Here is a 23968-nt window from a genome sequence, read left to right as displayed (position 1 = left end):
AGCAGTCACCATGGTAACGGTAGTGCACGAGTGCCAAGGGGGTCTCACTACCCGGTCAGGGGGCAACAATGAGCTGCAGGATAATTGACATGGTCTCTACCATTAAAATGAATCTCATAATACAGAATATTTTATAATGCGACCCCCGAGGAGCCAGTGCTGCCGGATTACAGGACGTGCGCCATGTATCATCCACATTATCAGACAAGGTAGGTCAGTCATATACACCTTCTTATACCACGGCTATTCCTGGACAACCACTGGTGATACTGACGCTGGGACTTGTAGTTCTCCAGGAGGCTGGAGCGGCTCCATCCTCACACTCAGCGACTCTAGCAATAACCCCCTCCTCGACGTGTCATGACGTATTTCCGCTTCCGGTGCAGTCTCCTGCCGAGCGAAGATGGCGACTCCGATGCAGGAGCCCGAGGAGCTGGGCACAGAGAGCGAGCTGATGGGCTGCTCGGCCCGGGACGTGGCCCTGGTACGTGCCAAGCAGCCTGCCCCCCGAAATCGCTCCTATCAGGGGCGCCCCCGGGCTGCGGCCAGTGACAGTGCAGATTGCCAGCTCCAGCTGTTGGGAAACTACAATTCCCAGCATGCCTGCACAGTCACTGCCTGAGGGGGGATGATGGAAGTTGTAGTCTTCACAACAGCTGGAGTGTCAAAGGCGATATGTCAGTGTGGGGTTATAGAAACAGTGGTCAGAATCCTGCATACAGGAGATATATATAGTGTATATGTGTGTGTGTGTATATATATGTGTGTGTGTAAATGTGTATATATATGTGTGTGTATATATATATATATATATACAGTATGTGTGTGTAAATGTGTTTATATAAATGTGTGTCTAAGATACTGTATGTGTGTATGGAGAAATATATAGGTATACTGTATATATATATATACTGTATATAAATATGATTTTGTATATGTGTATATATAATGTGTATGAAGACATATATATGTATATATATATATGTATGATGCTTAAAATATACGTGTGTGTGTATATATATATATAGAGAGAGAGAGAATGTAATGTATTTGTGTGTGTGTGTGTATATATATATATAAAATATAGGTGTGTGTATATGCATATGTAATATAATGTGTATGGAGACATATATGATGTATAAAATATAGGTGTGTATATAATATATATATATATATATATATATATAATTTTATTTTATTTTTTTTCAAATTTTATGATACTTTATTAGCAGGTCCAAATAAACAATAGTTTTGCCAAAGTACGTGTACAGTAGGGAATAGAGGCTGTAGGAACGGTGAATGGGGGCAAATTCAAGGTGGGGGCTAAGAAAACCCATGGCATATGATAGTTGTCTATGTGTGTAATCTGTATGTGTGTATGGAGATATAGATAATATGTATGTATATGCATGTGTATGTGTGTGTATATGTATATAGATATATACTGCAAATAGGCCCAATGCTGTCGCATCGGGAGTGCGGTGAAATAGACATCACCGCTATTCCCCACACAGGGGCAGTAACAGCCGCATCATTACCGCGCATGCGTGGGTAGAGCATTCGGTTGTGGCTGTTACTGCGCCTGCATGGGAATAGCAGAGACGTGCATGTCACTTGCACAGTTCCTGACACTGCCGCGGTGCCTTATGGGATTCAGGGACAGCTTTCGGAAGTCCCAACTGGCAATTATTATATAGGACTAGATGGTGGCCTGATTCTAACGTATCGAGTATTCTAGAATATGTAGGTAGTATACAGCACAGGCTACGTACTATATTGCACAGTGACGTAGTATATAACACAACCGACGTAGTATATAACAGAGCTACGTAGTATATAACAGAGCTACGTAGTATATAACAGAGCTACGTAGTATATAACAGAGCTACGTAGTATATAACAGAGCTACGTAGTATATAACAGAGCTACGTAGTATATAACAGAGCTACGTAGTACATAGCAGAGCTTAACAGCTACGTAGTGTATTGCACAGGTATGTAGTATATAGCAGAGCCACATAGTATATTGCACAGGCACGTAGTATATTGCATAGCTATGTAGAATATTGGTCAGCGACGTAGTATATAGCAGAGCCACGTAGTAAATAACATAGCCACGTAGTATATTGCAAAGCCACGTAGTATATAACAGCCATGTAGTATATTGCACAGTCGATGTAGTATATAACAGAACTGACACAGCCACATAGTATATTGCACAGCTACGTAGTATATAACACAGAGCACATAGTATATTGCACAGCCACGTTGTATATTGCCCAGCTACATAGTATATAGCACAGAGATGTAGTATATAACAGAGCCCACGCAGTATGTAACACAGCCCACGTAGTATATAGCAATGTGGGCACTATATGCGTGGTTAAAAAAGACTTAAAATAAAAAATAAACACATACTCACCCTCCGAAGGCCCCTTGAAGTCCTGGCCCTGTGTGCGGTGCACGCGGCAGCTTCCCGTCCCAGGGTTGGTATGAGCGCAGGACCTGTGATGACGTCACGGTCACATGACCGTGACGTCACGGCAGGTCCTCGCATAGCATCCTTGGCATCGGAACCTGCCGCTTGCACTGCCGAGGACAGGACGCCACGTCGGAGGGTGAGAATAACCTTTTTTTATTATTATTATTTGTAACATTAGATCTGTTTACTATTGATACTGCATACACATCATCAATAGTAAAAAGTTGGTCACACAGGGTTAATAGCTGCGTTACCGGAGTGCGTTACACCGCGGTCCCTTAACGCTGGCATTAACCCTGTGTGAGCGCTCAGCGCTGACTGCAGGGCACTAAAGCAGCGGCCATTTCGCTACCAGACTATGGCCGTCACTGATTGGTCGTGGCAAAACGCCCACGACCAATCAGCCACCTGGATTTCCATGACAGACAGAGGCCGCGACCAATGAATATCCGTGACAGCCAGACAGACGGAAGTGACCCTTAGACAATTATGTAGTAGATATGTGTGCATGTAATGTACAATGCACTGTACGTGTATGGATATACATGTGTCTATATACAAATGTGGAAGTTTATGACTTCATATTCTCAATGGCCGCACCAAGTGAGACACTAAGAAGCTGTACATTAAACTCCTATGTAAGAAGGAGGGGAGTAGACTGTGCAATTACAGACATGGACACAACAAGTATCTTCATAGTCACCTGACGGCCAACGACTTCTGTACATGAAATCTACAAAGAAGTCATCGACAGAAAAGCCTCAGCAGAGAATCCTCTTCATCCTGCCTCCATCCTATAAATGGTCCAAGACGTTGGCAATACAATATACAGCTGGTCCAAACGGACCCCAAATTCAGGCGATGCTTCACCACCACTACAGGTATAACCCAGAAGGAGCGAGTCAAACTGCAAAAGACCTCAATGATATAGTGTACACCACAGCCGAATTGTGCGACCTTAAAAAAGAGAACTGCAAGAGGCCAGAAGAAAAATCCATCAATGCCTGGTTTGTCACACAGAATACGGAAGACCCTGAGAACAGCCTCAACCAAGAAACAGAGACCCCAATGTGTGTGTCTTACTGAGTGTATGTGTATATATTATACAGTAATAACTGGCTGCGTGCATGGATATGTATAATGTAATGGACATGTCATATAATACTCACGTCACTCACTATACATAGCAGTGTATCCAAAATAGACCCCAATGCATAGACTTGTATGTACAGGAGCAGGAACTCAGAACTGCAATTTTGAATATATATATATATATATATATATATATATATATATATATATATATATATATATATATATATATATATATATAATTTCTCAGTTCTCATATATGAACATTATATAACTTTTCCTGTAAAAAAAAATGTCTCTGCTGATCGTTTCCTGATGACCTCATTTGCTGCAGATTTTACCTTTTTTGTTTCACATATAGACAAATCCTCAGGATTTTCCTGTTAAATCTCATACACATTGCTGCTCCTGGAAAACACTTCTGATTTTTTTTTTTTAAATCTGGACAGTGTGTTGTGGATCCATCCTGCGCTGAGATTTCCTGATCTTGAGTTGCGCGGTTTGGTATTACCGCTGACAACACATAGTTTGGTGCCAGTCAGACTCTTTTATGATGGATTCCATGAATTACGTGATCACTAAATTACACAGATAAGTTGTGTGTCCTGTATATAATATGCGCCAACAGCATCACTGTGTACATACTCGCTACGGCACTTGTGCACGATCTATATTTGTGTATGTTTTGTATATGACTTATATTGTATGTACATAACTGTGCGTATATATGTGTATTAGTGTTGAGCAAAAAACTTTTGCAGGACCCTGGTCTGTGGCTGCCGGATCAGAGCCCTGTGAACATCCCGTCTCCTCTTTTGATTAGTAAACCCAATGCGCCACCATTGTGGCGCCATGAAACGCATGCAAATGTTTTTTTTTTTATATGTTGCTTGTGTTTGTTTCACAAATTGGGCTAAAATTAAAAAAGTAAACATTATGCTGCAAATTAAGTACTTTAGTCACGTCCCTTGGACAGCCCGCAGTCTAGCGTGAAAGCCTCCCTTCACCAGTCAGCCCGCAGTCTAGCGTGAAAGCCTCCCTTCCCCTGTCAGCCCGCAGTCTAGCGTGAAAGCCTCCCTTCCCCTGTCAGCCCGCAGTCTAGCGTGAAAGCCTCCCTTCCCCAGTCAGCCCGCAGTCTAGCGTGAAAGCCCCCCACCCCGGTCAGCCCGCAGTCTAGCGTGAAAGCCGCCCCCGGTCAGCCCACAGTCTAACGTGAAAGCCTCCCTTCCCCAGTCAGCCCGCAGTCTAGCGTGAAAGCCTTCCCCAGTCAGCCCGCAGTCTAGCGTGAAAGCCGCCCCCGGTCAGCCCGCAGTCTAGCGTGAAAGCCTCCCTTCCCCAGTCAGCCCGCAGTCTAGCGTGAAAGCCCCCCACCCCCCCAACCCCGGTCAGCCCGCAGTCTAGCGTGAATGCCGCCCCCGGTCAGCCCACAGTCTAGCGTGAAAGCCTCCCTTCCCCGGTCAGCCCGCAGTCTAGTGTGAAAGCCGCCCCCCGGTCAGCCCGCAGTCTAGTGTGAAAGCCGCCTCCGGTCAGCCCACAGTCTAGCGTGAAAGCCTCCCTTCCCCGGTCAGCCCGCAGTCTAGTGTGAAAGCCGCCCCCCGGTCAGCCCGCAGTCTAGTGTGAAAGCCGCCTCCGGTCAGCCCGCAGTCTAGCGTGAAAGCCGCCCCCGGTCTGCCCGCAGTCTAGCGTGAAAGCTGCCCCCGGTCTGCCCGCAGTCTAGCGTGAAAGCTGCCCCCGGTAAGCCCGCAGTCTAGCGTGAAGGCCACCCCGGTCAGCCCGCAGTCTAGCGTGAAAGCCCCCCTGGTCAGCCCACAGGATAGCGTGAAAGTCCCCCCGGTCAGCCCACAGTCTAGCGTGAAAGCCACCCCTGGTCAGCCCGCAGACTAGCGTGAAAGCCACCCCCGGTCAGCCCGCAGTCTAGCGTGAAGGCCACCCCCGGTCAGCCCACAGTCTAGCGTGAAAGCCACCCGCAGTCTAGCGTGAAAGCCCCCCCGGTCAGCCCGCAGTCTAGCGTGAAAGCCGCCCCCGATCAGCTCGCAGTCTAGCGTGAAAGCCGTCCCCACACACCAGTTTTCCCATGAAATTCCAGTTACAGAACGTCTTCAAATTTTGTGTTAATTGTTAAGTCATTGTGAAGAGAGGAATTAGTATTCTCCAGACTCTGCTGGTATCTGCTCTCCTGGGAGAATAAATAGGTGGACATCTTGAAATCCAATGTGTCCCATCCTTTCTTGCCCTGATGTGCTGCCCACACACTGGGACTGCCCATAGGTTCTGCAGAAATTGGTGAATTTGGCCTGTGTTCATCAGATGTGTGTGGGCACCGACATGTGTAGGTGTGAAAGATTAGCTGGACCCTGGTTCACAGGGCTTTGGTCCAGCGCCCACGAGGACCCTGGTTCACAGGGCTTTGGTCCAGCGCCCACGAGGACCCTGGTTCACAGGGCTTTGGTCCAGCGCCCACGAGGACCCTGGGTCACAGGGCTTTGGTCCAGCGCCCACGAGGACCCTGGGTCACAGGGCTTTGGTCCAGCGCCCACGAGGACCCTGGGTCACAGTGCTTAGGTCCAGCGCCCACGAGGACCCTGGGTCACAGGGCTTTGGTCCAGCTCCCACGAGGACCCTGGTTCACAGGGCTTTGGTCCAGCTCCCACGAGGACCCTGGTTCACAGGGCTTTGGTCCTGGGCCCACAAGGACCCTGGTTCACAGGGATTTGTTTCTGCGCCCACAAGGACCCTGGTTCACAGGGATTTGGTCCTGGGCCCACGAGGGCCCTGGTTCACATGGATTTAGTTCTGCGCCCAAGAGGACCCTGGTTCACAGGGCTTTGGTCCAGCGGCCGTCATCTACCAACATGGCTGCTGGACCAATGTGCGGATCACTTTGCTCATCTCTATCACTGTGTATTTAACACTATTTTATTGTGATTTCATATAGACTGTAGTTGCCCCTTTTAGTGGAGGCTGGCATTTTCTTAGCTGTGCCAGTATTATTGAGCGTGCCATCTGCTCATGTACAGCGTCACCGGTCTGCAGGATGCTAGTGCACACAAAGACAATCTGCAGGGTTTCAGCTCTTTTTGGTTGGGGGCAATGAAGAATTTTACCGCAGCGCATTAATATCAATGTACCATTTGCAGATTGCATGAAAATACTTGGTCTTCCATAGTGAGGGCCTCGGGGTGTGTTCACGTACAGCAGATGAGTTACAGACATTTCTGAGAAATCCATTCTTTACATGTGAATAGGGTCATTTCCGGATTTTGAGTGAATGGGGCAGTCGCAGACATTTCTCCTGCAGATCTGTCGTGTGTTTAACCAGGCAGCAGAAGCTTTTGCAGGGTGTTTAGATCGGAGATGAAGTCCTGCTCCGTTATTTATTTATTTTTTTGCATTCATTTGAATGATTGAAAACGCTCGAAGAGTTGACACGCTGCTGATTGCAAAGAAGCGCACGGCGGCTCAAAAAGACTAAGTGCTTATGAGAATTTTGAAATCTCGTTCACTTTTGCTGGTACGGTAAAACGCAGCAAAAAAAAGCTGCAATAACTCCACGTGTGAACACACCCTTAGTCAAGATTTTATTGGTGACTTTGCAGACCCCTGGATAAATGGAGCGGAGATCATGCGTGCCCACCACCACCGCCTAATTAATTGTCTGTGGATCTTCCAGAGATAAATCCACAGGCCCCCACTGCTAATATATAGGATAATTCCTAATTGCAGGCCCCCGGGTGATTTGATCTACCGTTCTGTTTTTGCACTTTTTATGATAATGGTGTTTTATTTTGTTTTTTTGTCTCTTTAACTAGAAATGGCTCCAAGCAACCGATCTTCCCAAAGAAGTCTACCAGCACCTCGCTTTCTACGTCCCCAAAGTCTACTGCAGAAAGGCCGATCCGGTGACCGATCACGAGGAGATGCTGGCGCAGCACGCGCTCCTGGGGGTGCTGGAGTGGTATCTGTGCGGGGAGGATCCTGCCACCGGCTTTCCAAAGCTTGAGCAAGCAAACAAACCATCCCAGCTGTGCGGCCGGGTGTTCAAAGTGGGCGAGCCCACCTATTCCTGCAGGTAGGCGTAGGGGCCTGGAAGTGAATTGGGATCACAGAATTTTAACTGCGACCGTCGTCTAATTTTTGCTCAAATTACTAACTTTTACCGGCTGATAAAGAGGGGGTTCTCCACTTTGGCAATTTATTTTTACCTTCTATTTTTTCTGCTGGAAAACAAGAATCGGCTTTATTTCCTCTAAAGTCCCCCAGACTTCTTTCTCATTAGAATTGGGATCAGGGCAGAGACCAAAATGCCCAAAAACGGATCCTGCCGGCCTCATGATCATGTTGCGGGAATGTTTGCAGTTAGCAATGTTTTGATAAAGTAATGTAAATATATAAAAATTTATTTATTTTTAATTTATTTAATATATTATTTTACTTCATGCTGCTGGCGCTAGGAGGCTGACACTATGCAATTAAAGAAAAGTAGCTCCTCCCCGGCAGTATACACCCTCCGACAGGCACCAGGCAACTCTGTTTCTGCTTAGTGTCTGTAGGAGGCGGACCTGGATCTAACACCAGATCCGCATTTCTTTTTCTTTCAGGGATAGTGTGTGCTTATTAATCTTTTTCCCTTTTTGTTTCAGATGCTTCTTTTGGGTCTAGAGGGTGCAGTTCTTCTCTTCTTGATTCACCCCATTAATGACCGAGAGAGCAGTGTGGTATCACCCACATCACACCCTCTCGGATCCGCTGGGCAGGACTTTGTTTCATGTCACCCTGGGGTGTTCATGTTTACTGTCGGTGGCCAGTCCTTGCCTTTTTTCCCCCGCTCATCCCTCTCCTCGGATTGGGCTGAGAGGAAGACGGTGGTCACCTGCGGTGACCTCCCCCCTTTTAAGGGGTTGACGCTGTCTTCTGCGCCGGGTGATATAGTGCGGGAAGGAGGACCACATCTCCCAGGACCCTTTCTGCCATCAAGGGATCCTGATGCGTTCCTCATATTCAGGTAGGAAGATCTTCAAGCAACAACACCCCCCCCCCACCACCACCACCACCACCACCTGGCCATACATCATCGCAATCTTCATGCAGGGGCACTTAACCTTATTATCCAGCAGCACTCGCAGCTGCACGGGCGCTCCGTTACCGGGCTAAGGGATTCAGGGGCAATCGGGCGCCCTGTTATTTAAATCTCGCGCCTCTTTCATCGCAGCACGCTTTTTCCACCATATTCCTTTCCGGCAAGTCTCTGCGCCCCTTCTTCTTCCTCGTTCCCAGGGCTGGACACACCTCGCTTGCAGCCCAGTGCTGGTATTGGCCTCGCTCCGGCGGGCCACACCCCCCCCTTTTCCCTGCCGGCCTATCGGGCGCTTGGTTTCTCTTCAGCCGGCCACGCCCCACTGTTTGGCGCGTTCTCTGCACGAGCAGACGCTTGCAGCTTGCGCTTTCCCGGCCAGCTGCCTCCTGTGTACTACTGCTCGGCATGAGTGCACTCCCCCATTCCCCGGAGTGGGCGGTAGCAATGTCTGTCAGTCTCCGACCTGACTAAAGTGTCTCAGTCCCTGGTTCAGGTACTAGAGCGTATTCCACTGCTGACTACTGCCACCAGTGCCACGAACGCTTCTCACAGCGATTCGCTCGCACCTGTCCAAGACCCTCACAGGGGCAGACTTCAGAAAAGAACCAGAAAGCGTTTTCTGTCTACTTCTTCATCCACTTCTCCGGATCCAACTGCGTCAGCCGGAATACCGCTCTACCCTTTTCCCCTATTCGCAGGCGGACGTCGGGTCAGATGTATCCTCTGTCGGATTCTGACTCAGATGCAGATCAGACTTCCGCGATGCAGGATATGATTGACAGCCTTATCTCAGCCATTATTCAAACGCTTGAGCTTAAGGAGGAAGAGGCAGCTTCTCAGGACATCTGTTTCTTTCAAACGGATGAAGCGTTCTTCTAGAGTTTTTCCCAATCATAAGGAATTTGATAACACTACGTCTAGACACTGGGAACACCCTTGTAAACGTTTTCCAGGGAGGAAACGTTTAGACATTTTATACCGTTTACTGCAGACCTCGTTAGCAAATGGTCCAATCCTAAGGTAGATCCACCAGTGTCTAGCTTATCCTCCCAGACAGTGCTGTCCATTCCTGACGTGGCGTCTCTAAAGGACCCCACGGACCGACAAATTGAGGCTCTAACCAAATCAGCTTTTAAAGCTTCTGGTGGTACCTCTCTCTGTCCCAATTTCGCCTCTACCTGGGTGGCGAAAGCGATGTCGGCCTGGGCCAAAACCCTACGCAGAGGCATTGTAGCTTCGGCTCCTGCACAGGAGCTAGCGGATTTAGCAGATCAGATTTCACTGGCTGGAAAGTACCTTCTGAATGCTTCTGTGGATGTGGCTGCTTGCTAGGCAAGGGCAAACAGCAATATTGTCGCCATTCGCCGTGTCCTTTGGCTGAAGGCGTGGAACGCAGATCCCACTTCCAAAAAATCCCTCACAGGTTTGCATTTCCAGGGATCCAGGCTCTTTGGAGCGCAGCTAGACCAAATGATCTCAGACGCCACGGGCGGTAAGAGCACTTCTCTTCCGCAATGTAAGCCTAGGCAACCCTTCAATAGAAAGGGACCCCATTCCTTTCGCCCCTTTCGCTCCTTCGCCTCCTCAGGTGGTGCCTCTCAGCATGACCGGTCTTCCACTCAAAGGGACCAAAGGAAACCTTCTTTCAGGCCTACCCCTCACTGGAGAGCTAAAGGCCGCTCCTCCAAATCTTCCAGTTCTCAAGACCACAGATTTTCTTCAAAATGACGAGTCACCCCCACGGAGCCTTGGTTATCGGTGGTCGACGACGCCTGGGTCAGGGAGATTGTCACATCAGGTTACAAAATAGAATTTTCGTCACCCCCAGGAAGACGTTTTTTCCTCTCCCGCCCACCCAAACAGCCCTCCCATGTCCCAGGGCTTTTTAAGGCGGTTGATTCCCTTCTCGCCTCAGGGGTAATCGTCCCAGTACCTTCCAACCAGCGGTTTTCTGGTTTTTACTCAAATCTATTTGTAGTTCAGTAAAAAGACGTCTCTCTTCGCCCAATTTTGGACTTCAAACGGTTGAACCGCCACCTTCGGATACGGCACTTCAAGATGGAGTCCTTGCACTCGGTGATCGCCTCCATGGAACCGGGAGAATTTCTCTGCTCTGTGGACATTCGGGATGCATATCTGCACATACCGATTTATGTTCAGCATCAGAGGTTCCTTTGTTTCGCGATCCAGGACCAACATTTCCAATTCACGGCTCTTCCTTTCGGCTTGGCGTCCGCCCCAGAGTCTTTACGAAGATTATGGTGGCGGTCATGGCCATCCTTCGGTCAAAGGGGATTACGAGAATCCCCTATCGCGACGATCCCCTCGTAAAGGGTCCGTCTCGCCGCAACTGCGGTCACAGTCTCCAGATCACTCTGGACACGTTAACCCGCCTCGGTTGGATAATCAACGAACAAAAGTCCACCTTGAATCCAACCCAGCATCTAGAATTCCTGGGCAAGGGGGAAATTTCACTCTCTTCGGAGGGGCATCAAAGTCCTAAAGTGTCCTACCCCTCTACCTCTATGGCTCTGCATGAGGGTTCTGGGCAAGATGGTCGCTTCCTGTAAGAGAGGGCCTGTGGAGATTCAGGTGGATCTCATGCTAGACTTTATCTTTATGGGGGAAGGCACGAAGGGGGTGATCTCGGGAATATATGAATTTCTTCTATTCTCTTTCTTAGAGGGGCACCCTATTAGAGCCAGGGCGAAGTGGGAGGCTGACTTGGGGGTGATTGACAACGATCGTTGGGACTCAATATTGGATTACGTACCCAGGATCTTGATGAGCGAGCCTGGGAGGCTGTCACAACTATTTGTTATCCATAGGGCTTACAGAACTCCGGACATGTTATTCAGAGCCGGTCTGAGACCTAATTCTGAATGCCCTAGGTGCTCGCAGTTTGGGGCGGGTATCCTCCATATGATGTGGCAGTGCCCCAGGTTGTCCTCGTTTTGGATTGTGGTGCTAAATAAAGTGGGACTGACATATAAATGTTCGATGCCACGGGATCCTCTGGTATGTGCTTTGGGTTATGTAGAGGAGATTGTAATTGATAATGTGTACAAAATAGTTATTGCTAGATTGCTGTTTATCGCGCGAAAGTTGATTGGTAAGTTTTGGATTAGGGAAGAGCCACCAACGAGAAGAGACTTTATGATGCAAGTGGATCATATTGTTGCCTTGGAGAGGAGTTTCTATTCTAAAAGAAACAAGATGGACCTTTTTAACAGGCTGTGGAATCCCTGGCTCGAGTCAACATGATTTGAGAGACTTTGTTCCTGTTCTTGGGTCATTTGCCCCCTTGGGAGCATTATCGATATGACATCTTCTTTCTTCTGTTTATCTATGTATGATGTAGTAAACCGGAGCGGTTCTTGTTAGGTCTCTAGAGGATGGGGGGGGGGGGGGGGGGGGGGGCGGGAGTTTGGTTTGGGTTTAAAAAGTTTATTAAAATGTAAAATATATGTGTATTATTTACAGCAATGTAATCTTCATATATTTCCCTTATTGTTTAATAAAAATATTTGATTAAAAAAAAAAAAAAGATGGTCGCTTCCATGGAAGCGGTCGCTTATGCTCAGTTTCACCCTCGCCCTCTCCAGCTGTCAGTTTGGGACAGGAATCCACTCTCCTTAGACCGCCCAGTTCGCCTCCCTCTCGATATGAGACAGTCTCTCACTTGGTAGACGCTATCCACTTCCATTCTGCGCGGGAGATTGTTTCTCCCCCTCTGGTGGCAGGTTATCACCACCAATGCCAGTCTCCAGGGGTGGGGTGCAGTCCTTCTCCACCCCAAAGCCCACGGGCGCTGGACTGCTCAAGAGGCACGCCTCCCGATCAATCTCTTGGAATTCAGGGCTATTTTTCTAGCCCTCCTCCGCTGGCAGCCCCTCCTCTTGGGAAAACCGGTCCGCATTCAGTCGGACAATGCCACAGCTGTGGCTTACATAAATCATCAGGGAGGGACTCGCAGCAAGCAAGTCATGATGGAGGTGGCAAAAATTCTGCGATGGGCGGAGAACCACGTTCCCTCCATATCAGCTGTCCATATCCCAGGGGTGGACAATTGGGAAGCCGACTTTCTCAGTCGTCAGGGGCTCATGTCAGACGAGTGGGCTCTTAACCCCACTGTCTTTGACCAGATTTGCCAAAGGTGTGACGTGCCGGACGTCAACCTAATGGCCTCCCGAGCAAACCACAAGGTTCCCCAGTATGCATCCAGATCCCGGGATCCGAGGGCCGTCGGCTGCGACGATCTCGTGGGCCCAGTTTCAGATGCCTTACCTGTTCCCGCCTCTTCCCTTGCTTCCAAGGGTCGTAAAGAAGATAAAGTCAGAGGTGGTTCCCCTTCTCCTAGTAGCTCCAGATTGGCCCCCCAGGGCCTGGTACGCGGAGCTAATGAACATGTTATCGGACGTACCTTGGAGGCTCCCAGACAGTCCGGATCTTCTATCGCAGGGTCCCCTCTTCCACCCGAGTTCTCGGTCTCTGAATTTAATGGTATGGCCATGGAGGCCGCGATCCTGAAGGACGCAGGTTTTTCTCAACGTGTCATACAAACCGTGATAAGAGCTAGGAAACCGGCATCTTCCCGTATCTACCATAGATGTTGGAAGGCCTTTTTCCGATGGTGTGACGTCAACGGTCTATCCCCTATGGTTTTTTCCCTTCCTTCGCTTCTCAGATTTCTTCAGTCGGGTCTAGATTGGAACCTCTCCCTGAGCACGTTAAAGGGTCAAGTTTCTGCCTTGTCAATTCTCTTTCAAAGAGACCTTGCTTCTCTCCCCCAGGTGAGAACCTTCCTTCAGGGGGTTGCTCATGTTGCACCTCCTTACCATCCTCCGGTCGCTCCTTGGGACCTCAACCTTGTGCTCGGCACCCTCTAGTGTACATCTTTTGAACCGATTCGGGACATCTCTTTTTCGCTTCTTTCCTGGAAAGTAGCTTTTTTGGTCGCCATCACCTCGATCAGGAGAGTTTTCGAGTTGGCGGCATTGTCCTGTCGTTCTCCCTTTCTGGTCCTTCATCAGGACAAAGTTGTCCTTCGGCCTGTCCCTTCTTTTCTGCCAAAGGTGGTTTCGGCTTTTTACATTTTACATTACATCTCCTTTGGAGAAATCTCTCCACAGTTTGGATGTGGTCAGGGCTATCCGAATCTACCTTGCCAGAACTCCTTTTCGTCAGTCCGACCCTCTGTTTGTCGTCTCGGAAGGTCGTCAGAAGGGGCTCCCCGCCTCTAAGTCCACAATTGCTCGGTGGATCCATTCGGCCGTCCTGGAGGCATGTGGGAGCTTCTTGGGCAGTTCGTCACCAAGCTATGGCCTAGCAGGTTTGCAAGACTGCAACTTGGTCGTCCATCCACACCTTTGTGAAATTCTACAAGGTGCACACTCAGGCTTCTGCGGATGCAGGCCTGGGTAGGAAGATACTGCAGGCGGCGGTTTTGCACCGGCCGACCTAGTTCTCTGTTCTTACTATCCCGCCCTGGGGACTGCTTTTGGACATCCCATGGTTACCTGTGTCCCCCAATGAAGCAAGAAAGCAAGAGGGATTTTTGGTTCTTACCATAAAATCTCTTTCTTGGAGCCTTCATTGGGGGACACAGCACCCTCCCTTTATGTTGTACCGTATTGGCCAACGTGCCGTTGTTTTGGGTTGGTACATAGGTTGAGTTGTTTATACTTGTTCCTACCACTGCTTTTGCACCAACTGAGTTGCCTGGTGCCTGTCGGAGGGTGTATACTGCCGGGGAGGAGTTATTTTTCTTTATTTGCATAGTGTCAGCCTCCTAGCGACAGCATCACACAGCCATGGTTACCTGTGTCCCCCAGTGAAGGCTCCAAGAAAGATTTTACGGTAAGAACCCAAAATCCCTCTATACTGTATGTGTGTGTACATATATGGTACATACATATACAGTGTGTGAATTTTTTTAAAATTTTTTAGAACATTACAAAAAAATATATAATATAATACTTTTTATATATTTTTGGGTATTATTTTGCCTGCAACTTTTTATCTATTTGTCCCATATTTGTTTGCTTTTTTTTTTTATTCTATTTTTTTTGTCTTGTACACTTTTTTTTCCACCTAATTCTTCAAAAGTTGGAGCCAAAATCCAAATCACTCTTTATTTTTGTCTTTAACTTTTTTAAACACAACAAAATGTAGGCAAAGTAATACAAATAATTGATAGGGCATATTGACGTTTTTTTCTTACTTCTTAGTCTTTCTGTTTTCACCTAAGGGCTTTGCGCCAAATTCATCAAAATGGTGAGCACAGTGTTTGATGAATTCAGGACAAAATACAAAACCCCCAAGAATAAACTTTGTGACATGATTGCAAAAGGCATTAACTTTAATGCATCGGTAAAGATCCTGACGTCTGCGCCTACTTCTCTTTAGAAGTTTTGACACTTTGGAAAGCAGAGGTGAAGGATATATTTAGGCTGCGGTGCCTGAGGTTCACTATTTCATCACCCACTAAGTCACCGGGGGAACTTTAGACCCTCTCCTGTATGACAATAATAAAGACCACATCTCATAAAACAATATATGGTATTTGGACCTTATAAAGGGGGATCCCAAGCTGCAGAACGCAGGACATTTCCATATGTTTTACAGGACCATTGAATAAACATTTATATATTTAATGCTAGCAGATGAAAGAAGTAATAGGAAATACAGGATTTTTAAACATTTTTACATATTTAAAAGGTTTGTTCTGAACATTATTACAACACACGTTTTTTGCTTTCTCCTCGTTCTGGTGGAACGTCTTTATTTTTATGCTAATAAAGTAATTTTTGCATTTTTTTTTTTAGTCGTTACACACACCTACTTTTTAAAGTATTCACTTTTCAAGTCAATTTTAAGGCTTTTTTTTTTGTTCTCTGTTATGACCTGGTGGTTAGGAGCACCCGAAAAGACCTGATGGTTAAACCAACAAAGGACAAGCTCTGTGATGTGGGAGCTCTGCTGACCGCAACCCCTAATCCTATCACACACACTAGAAATAGCCGTGGATCGTTCCTGACTCTCCCTAGACGCCTCTTCACAGCCTAAGAGCTAACTAGCCCTAGAGATAGAAAATAAAGCCTACCTTGCCTCAGAGAAATTCCCCAAAGTAAAAGGCAGCCCCCCACATATATTGACTGTGAGTTAAGATGAAAGTCACAAACACAGAAATGAAACAGGTTTCAGCAAAGGGAGGCCAGACTTACTAAACAGACTGAGGATAGGAAAGGTAACTTTGCGGTCAGCACAAAAAACTACAAAAGACCACGCAGAGTGTGCAAAAAGACCTCCACACCGACTCACGGTGCGGAGGTGCCACTCTGCATCCCAGAGCTTCCAGCTAGCAAAACAAAATCATGATAGCCAGCTGGACAAGGAAACAATGAACAAATAATAAACTAGCAGGGACTTAGCTTCTGCTGGATTAGACAGGACACGCGACAGATCCAAGAGCGAACTGAACCAGTACAAGAACATTGAAAGCTGGCATGGAGTAACGATCTGAGTGGAGTTAAATAGAGCAGCCAGCCAAAGAATAAACTACGTCACCTGTGGAAGGAACCTCAGAAGCAGCAGCTCCACTCACAGCCACCAAAGGGAGTCCATGGACAGCACTCGCCGAAGTACCATTCATGACCACAGGAGGGAGTTTGATAACAGAATTCACAACAGTTCTCGTAGCAGAAGCCGAATGGATACCCCCAAGTTTTTGAAGGGCTTTGCACCATTGAAGAGGATTTGGAAAGTTTGTTCTCAGCCTCTGTTGCAAAAACTGCGCGCGCATAGCTTAGAGGGGTCTTTTTGGAATAAGTCGATTTTAAACAGCCTGCACTTGTTAAAAATAATAATCTTCACTGCTCAGATTTTGGATTCAAATCCCCTTGGAGAACTAAAAAATATATATTTTTTAATATTAAAAAAAAAATCTACTTTTACACCCCCCCCCCCCCCCCTTTTTCCGGTTATAAAAATGAAGAAAAAAAATAATAAAAAAAATCAAAATATTTTTTATAGTCAAACGATCGAAAGTCTGATTTATAAAATCATCTAACCTGTATGGTAAAAAGCCAAAATTTCCCATTTTTCAGTCATTCCTCTCACAACCGTAAATGCTATAAAATGCGATCAAAATGTTGTATGTAGCCTCAAGTGGAATGATAAAGTCCGCAGCTCATCTAAAAGGCAGAAATGGTAAGAAAAATGTTCCTGCCTTCTCTCTCTGTTGCCTGGCTATTTTTCAGTGCTGTACACTTTTTTTTTCAAGCGCAGTGTATGTAGCTCTTCTGACAGATAATGGTAAAGGCAGTGCAGAATTTTTGCAAATTTGCAGCGACATGGGAGTCAGGCAGGTTTTGCTGTGGATGTTTTTGCAGAATTGCCACTATCCTCTTCTCTGGACAACCTGGGCACTTCCATTTTTTTGTGTTCTGTCGTCACCTTGTTGCTTCTCGGCAGGTCTCATTTTGCCTCTTGAGTCCATGAATGAGCCACACATCACATTCAGCTTAATCTGGATGATGGGATTGGTACAGACCTTGATTTTCCGTTTATTATATACATGAAAAAAAATCTAAAAAAAAAACAAAAAACTTCTTGGGGGGGTTGTTCAAAATACATCTGCATGAATATACAAACAGATTTAGTTTTTTCAACTTAAGGATTATTAAAGTCACACTGTCACTGGAATTTAGAGTAAAAACCGCACACATTAATAAATATGTATCTTACACTTGATGGGGCTGGTGAATTTACTGTGAAAATTAAGGTGGATGGCTGTAAAATGCTGATATTAAGATGAGCATAGTGAGAGAGCTCAGGAATCCAATTGTATTCAGTCTCCACCCTTCTGACTGACAACTGCAGCATGTACTGAGCAGTGTGAGATCTCAGCAGGGAGGAGAGACGCTGAGAAACTGCTCAGCTGCAGCAGGCAGGAGGGATGTTTGATTTGCCTTCAGTCAGGCTAGCTGGGTGGAGATTCAGCAGGGAGGATGGACACTGAGGAGCTTTAAAGCAAGCAAGGTGGGCTGACATTCAGCAGGAAAAGGGTACACTGGGGAGCTGTCACTCGGGCTAAGTGGGCGGAGATTCAGCAGGAAAAGGGTACACTGGGGAGATGTCACTCGGGCTAGGTGAGCGGAGATTCAGTAGCAGGGAGGAGGGACACTGAGGAGCTGGCATTCAGGTTTGGTGGGAAGAGGTTCAGCAGCAGGGGGGAAAGACACTGAGGAGCTGGCACACAGGTAGGTGGGCAGAGGATCAGCAGCAGCAGAAGGGAGGAGGGACACTTAGGAGCTGGCACTCAGGCTAGGTGAGCGGAGATTCAGTTGCGGGGAGGAGGGGCACTGAGGAGCTGGCATTTAGGCTAGGTGAGCGGAAATTCAGTAGCGGGGAGGAGGGACATTAAAGAGCTGGCACTCAGGCTAGGTGAGCAGAGGTTTAGCAGCAGCAGGGGGGGGGGACACTGAAGAGCTGGCACTCAGGCTAGGTGAGCAGAGGTTCAGCAGCAGCAGGGGGAGGAACACTGAGGAGCCGTCACTCAGGCTAGGTGGGCAGAGGTTCAGTAGCAGGGAGGAGACTCGGGCTAGGTGAGCGGAGATTAAGCAGCAGGGAGGAGGGACACTGAGGAGCTGGCACTCAGGCTAGGTGAGCAGAGGTTCAGCAGCAGCAGGGGGGAGGAACACTGAGGAGCCGTCACTCAGGCTAGGTGGGCAGAGGTTCAGTAGCAGGGAGGAGACTAAGGCTAGGTGAGCGGAGATTCAGCAGCAGGGAGGAGGGACACTGAGGAGCTGGCACTCAGGCTAGGTGGGCAGAGGTTCAGTAACAGGGAGGAGAAACACTGAGGAGCTGGCACTTGGGCCAGGAAGGCTAAGATGAGGGGTCAGCAGTAGTAATAGGATGACTACAGGACTATTATTGGTGATCTATCCTAATAATGAGTAAGCCTAGACAAACTCTTTACTTATTATGTGGCTTTCTGCTGTTTGTAATATATTTGTTTGTCTCTGATTTTTCTTGGCAGAGATTGTGCAGTGGATCCAACTTGCGTCCTGTGCATGGAGTGTTTCCTGGGAAGCGTTCACAGAGAGCACCGGTATAGGGTTAGTCGTCTGCATTCTGACATGTCCAATATATAATTTCTTTCTATTTGACTGGCAGGGCTGCCACCAATCCTGAGGGACTGCAGCGCTGCTTTACCTTTAGATCTCCTCTAATCTGTGCTCTGTCTCAATGTGTTGCAGATGACAACTTCAGGAGGAGGAGGCTTCTGTGACTGTGGAGATGCTGAAGCATGGAAAGAAGGGCCCTCCTGCCAGAAGCATGGCCTTAATATATCTGAAAGTGAGACAGAGGTAAAGCCGTCATGTCCCTACTCACTGCTGCTTCATCGCTGCTGGCATAGTAAGCACAGCAAGTCCTGGTACTTTCCTCCACCATGCTAGACTGTGTTCAGGTTTGAAAAAAAATGGGCAGCAATGGCGACTGTAGTGTAGTCTGTCACCACAAAATGACTGTTCAAACCAAGCACAGGTGCTAGGTGCACCTCTGGTGTGGCTGAGCAGTTCAGTGCACCTTTCTACCTACTTGTTATCTATTTATCGCTGCCCCATTTTTGGCTCCTGTAAATCCAGAGCTGTCAATCAAGGAAGAGGTGGGGTGAAGATGAATGCAAAAGAAGTTGGTGGGAAGGTTCACTGGACGGCTAGACAACAAACGGGGGTGCATCGAGCGCCTGTGCTTCATATGAACAATCATATTGAGCTGAAAAAAGTCCCTTAATAAAAAAAAAAAAAAACATTCTGTAAATAAGTGAAAAGGGGTAAGTGAAATAATGGCCCTAACATGACAATGTAAGGAGACTTATATGCTATGCATGCTCCTTTGGTAGCTTAAATATGCAAATTGCCTCTTCAGAGAGGAAAAGGACTAGAACGTTATAGCGCCACCTGTTGGAATCAGCGATCCTAAAAGTCACTATTGACCCTTTAATGGGCCTTGCAATACATGTCATATTGCATATGCATACAAATCATGGCTTTGGTAGTCATGTAAAAAGCATGGGGCCAGAGACACCATTATTAAAGCATGGTGTGCATGCATTTGTGTGACATTTCTAGAAGGTGGTTGCCCTCGAAATATTGCAAAGGAGATTACTGATAGCCTTTGTTGAACTTTTCTTGATGCTGTGTTCATCATCATACACTTGGCACTTTCCCTCACTTCCCAGCATACTACCATTGCCCTATGTATTGCTAGCTCTGAACTGAAAGCCTGCCCGGCAGCGGGGTGGCTGAGGCCCGCCTTCACGCCCGCCCGGCAGCGGGGTGGCTGAGGCCCGCCTTCACGCCCGCCCGGCAGCGGGGTGGCTGAGGCCCACCTTCACGCCCGCCCGGCAGCGGGGTGGCTGAGGCCCGCCTTCACGCCCGGCCGGCAGCGGGGTGGCTGAGGCCCGCCTTCACGCCCGCCCTGCAGCGGGGTGGCTAAGGCCCGCCTTCACGCCCGCCCGGCAGCGGGGTGGCTGAGGCCCACCTTCACGCCCGCCCGGCTGCGGGGTGGCTGAGGCCCGCCTTCACGCCCGGCCGGCAGCGGGGTGGCTGAGGTCTGCCTTCACGCCCGCCCGTCAGCGGAGAGCAGAGGTCTGCCTCCACGCCCGCCCGGCAGCGGAGAGCTGAGGTCTGCCTTCACGCCCGCCCGGCAGCGGACAGCCGAGGCCCGTCCGCCCTCTAGATTAAATTATTATTTAATCCGTAATACTCATTATTTTTTTATTTTTTTTTCCTTTTAAAAGGATCCTCTTATTAACCTGTCAGAGGATATGGTCGCTCGGGCCTACAACATTTTTGCCATCATGTTTCAATACACAGTGAATATTCTCACATGGGAAAAAGATAACGAGCTGCCTCCAGGCCTGGAGCACACGTAAGTATTACATTATACATAGCAAACTGTTACCAATGCACATATTAAAGGGATTCTCCAATACTTTGGTTTTGATAAACTCTGGTTAGAATCGGTCATCAAAATCTGATCGCTGGAGATCAACCTCACCGATCAGCTGTTATCGGCGGCTAGATGTAAGGAGCGGGACCGCGCGACTCCGTACACTGGGTAGTGTTGCCAAGAACTGCAGCTTAGTACCTGGGAAAGATCTCTGTTTACATCCTGACACCTCCAGAGCTAATGACAGCTTATCGGTGGGGCTGACGGGTATCGGACCCCCTCCTATCTAATGACTTATCCTAAGCTTACATTATTTTTAGTATAACCCCTAATCAAAGTTACCTGAAGGGAAACTACCATGGTGAACATATTAATTCTGTCAGCATTTTGTATTGCAGTGAAAGTTTCAAAGGGGTTGCCTGGCCTTAGGCTACAAGTCTGCAGTCAATATATGTGACTGCAGACTTGTAAATACTCACATAACGCGCACCGTGCGCTGTCAGGATTCTCTGGCTCCAGAAGCGGGGATTATGTGATTTGCATACTTCTGATCACATTCCGACTAGACGTGTCCGGCCTCACTCAATACACTTGCGTTGAGCAAAGCTACACACATCTAGTCGGAATGTGACCCCATGTATGTAAACTGCATACTTACAGTCACGCTCTTGCTGCTTCCAGAACTGGCACACGCGTGATGTGACCATTCACAAGTCTGCAGTCACATAGAGTGACTGCAGACTTGTAGCCCAAGGCCGGACAACCCCTAATTTTCCAATACTGGATATTTGCAACTGGTTTCTTATCTCCAGCAGCACAGATACTCCTGCTGTACGCCCCTGCTGCTGACTGATCTGCTTCTGTGACGGGCCGTGTACTCTGTGCGGCCTCGATAGCCATCCGTAGCAAAGGGAAAGCCTCAGAAGCAAAGCTGCAATCAGAGCAGTGAGTCTTCCTGCTGTTACATCAGTAGCTGGAGTTTGCAGCATTAATACTCGGATAGAGGGAGGAACACTTAAGAGAGTATCCCGGTAGTTAAAATGACACTAGATTGCCAGAACGGATCTCGTGTGTCTCCTGTGAGAATGGCGCAGTGGTCATGTATGTGCCGCTGCTCCACTGGAAGTACCAAGTACCACGCATGGCTATCTCAGTAAGCCCCACTGGCTCTGGACAAGAATCTCATTTTTATTTATTGTGTATTTAAAGGGGTTCTCCTGGCTTTAGCTACATTTCTGCAGTCAGTCTGTGGGACTGCAGATTTCTGCATCCTGACAGTATGAAGTGTTGTGCACACTGTCAGGATTCTGCTTTGTTGTCTGCTCAAGCAGGCATTTTGCATACCACCTTCTCATCCAGTTCTCTCAACGTTGGAAAAGTTGGCAGTCGGCACTTGTCCACGACTATGCGAATAGCATACGTATGGTCACATGAGCGTCTACTGGATCTAGAATCAGGGCAGGATCCTGACAGTGTGCACATTCTGCAGCAATTGGGAAGCACACAAACTGAAGCATGAAAAAAAACAAAAAACTTTCATGTATGAATTATTAGAATGCGGTTATGAATGGAGATAGTCTACATTTTTCGTTTGCCGCAGGGAGAAAGAAGAAAATTATTACTGCATGCTTTTTAATGATGAAGTCCATACCTACGAGCAGGTCATCTACACTCTGCAAAAAGCTGTGAATTGTAGCCAGAAAGAAGCAATAAGTTTTGCAACGACTGTGGATCGAGATGTAAGTACTTGGGTTTCCTAAAAGGCATTATCAGCGGGCGGGCATTTTATGATCAGTGGTGGTCTGATCGATAGAGCTGGCATAGCAGCCATAGTACTGGCATAGCAGCTATAGTGCTGGCATAGCAGCTATAGTGCTGGCATAGCGGCCATAGTGCTGGCATAGCGGCCATAGTGCTGGCATAGCGGCCATAGTGCTGGCAAAGCAATGCGTTTTCTTTGCTGTTTTCTCCTGTGTGTCAGCTGTGGAGGGGACTCATAGGGATACGGTACTACATCTACAGTGTGGCCACTTTATTCTCCGCATTGTTGGGGATCCCAGACTTTAGACACCCGTCATGTAGTGCATAACAATCTGCTATTATTTTATAAGATAAGAATACCCATTTAAAGGGCTTGTGTACATTTAAGGACAATTTTTTTAATACTTGTATTTCTTCTAAAAAATATTTTTGCAATTGCATTTCATTAATTGCTGGCTTTTCAATGGGTTAACTGAGAATCTGTCAGTGAGCGGATTCTAATTCTCCGATGGTAAAATTTGTATCTCGTTTTATGTCTTTTTGATCATCTCTCAGATGATTTATGACCACAGACCAGCTCAAAGTTAAAAGCGGAAGGAAACAAAGCCTGTGATAGTGTGACGGGAGTCACTATAGAAAATATTAGTCCCAGAAGTGGAGAGAAGGACTACAATGACAGATAGCAAAATATATACTACTTACAGAATCCGCAAAGGGGGGTCAAACAATCTGAGGTCAGGTCTAGGGAATGGCTTAGTGCAACAAGGGGACGTCTGAGACGAAATCCAATTCACAAGCCGAGGTCAGGAAAACCAGAAGACAAGACGGTTTACAGGAAGCAGGCACAAGAGAAGGAAGGGAATAAAGTCAGGCTGGGTCAGGAACAGAGCACAGAGGGATCAGACTTACACTGGCAGCAGCAAGTGCACGATTGACACTGGATGGAGGAGCTAGCATGCTTAAGTAGAAGGCTAATCAAGGAAAGTAGACACAGATGATTGCAGCCCAGACCCAGTACAACCAACACAGACTGACAGCCCATACATAAAGTAACATATCAGACAGAGTGGCGATCGTGACAGCCAAACTCTGCAACATTTTTAATTTAACCAGAATTGCAAAAATTATTTTTAGTCCCAAATACTTACATTTAAGTTAAAATTTGCCCTCACAGGCGGACAACACCTTTAACCCCAATTTTTTTTTTCTGTTTTAGGGGCGAAGATCAGTGCTGTATGGGAGTTTCCAAAACTGCGATCAGGCAAAATCCGTTATCGTGGTGAGTGGATTTTCATGTTCTAGTAAGTAGTAACCTGACTCAGTGTTACATTGCTAGATGAGCAGTGACATGACTCCTCACTCCTGCGCCTAATGTCTAAACTTAGTGGCTTGGATGTATCCTATGATGAGGGAGATTTTTGGAACTTCCTGATCTTGTGCATTGCAGACCTTGCTCGGGTCTGACTTAAAAGTTGCTAAAACAAATATTTATATTTTGTATATATATATATATATATATATATATATATATATATATATACACACATATATATATATATATAATATATATTTTTTTAAATGTATGATTTAGTGCATGAC

General features: G+C 47.3%; 1 protein-coding gene across 7 annotated transcripts in view; it reads left to right on the top strand.

The window, feature by feature from the left end:
- The first annotated feature begins 368 nt into the window (after positions 1 to 368).
- The window catches only part of UBR2 (ubiquitin protein ligase E3 component n-recognin 2), a 143151-nt gene continuing 119551 nt past the window's right edge, over positions 369 to 23968 (top strand). For 3 of the 7 annotated variants that reach the window (XR_011321902.1, XM_069768573.1, XM_069768577.1), the window contains exons 1-7: positions 369 to 484; positions 7383 to 7642; positions 18690 to 18768; positions 18910 to 19020; positions 20457 to 20587; positions 22209 to 22347; positions 23586 to 23648. Coding sequence is in view for 6 of the 7 variants with exons in the window: in XM_069768573.1 (XP_069624674.1) it covers positions 404 to 484; positions 7383 to 7642; positions 18690 to 18768; positions 18910 to 19020; positions 20457 to 20587; positions 22209 to 22347; positions 23586 to 23648 (864 nt within the window). In the remaining variant the exon portion in view is untranslated. The remainder of the gene's footprint in view (positions 485 to 7382; positions 7643 to 18689; positions 18769 to 18909; positions 19021 to 20456; positions 20588 to 22208; positions 22348 to 23585; positions 23649 to 23968) is intronic. The other 4 variants (XM_069768572.1, XM_069768575.1, XM_069768571.1 and 1 more) reach the window with 2 other exon arrangements.

This window comes from Ranitomeya imitator, chromosome 5, assembly GCF_032444005.1.
Source record: "Ranitomeya imitator isolate aRanImi1 chromosome 5, aRanImi1.pri, whole genome shotgun sequence".
NCBI classification, from domain to species: Eukaryota; Metazoa; Chordata; class Amphibia; order Anura; family Dendrobatidae; genus Ranitomeya; species Ranitomeya imitator.
The sequence above is the reverse complement of the archived record's forward strand: the minus strand, read 5'-3'. Positions and strand labels throughout refer to the sequence as shown.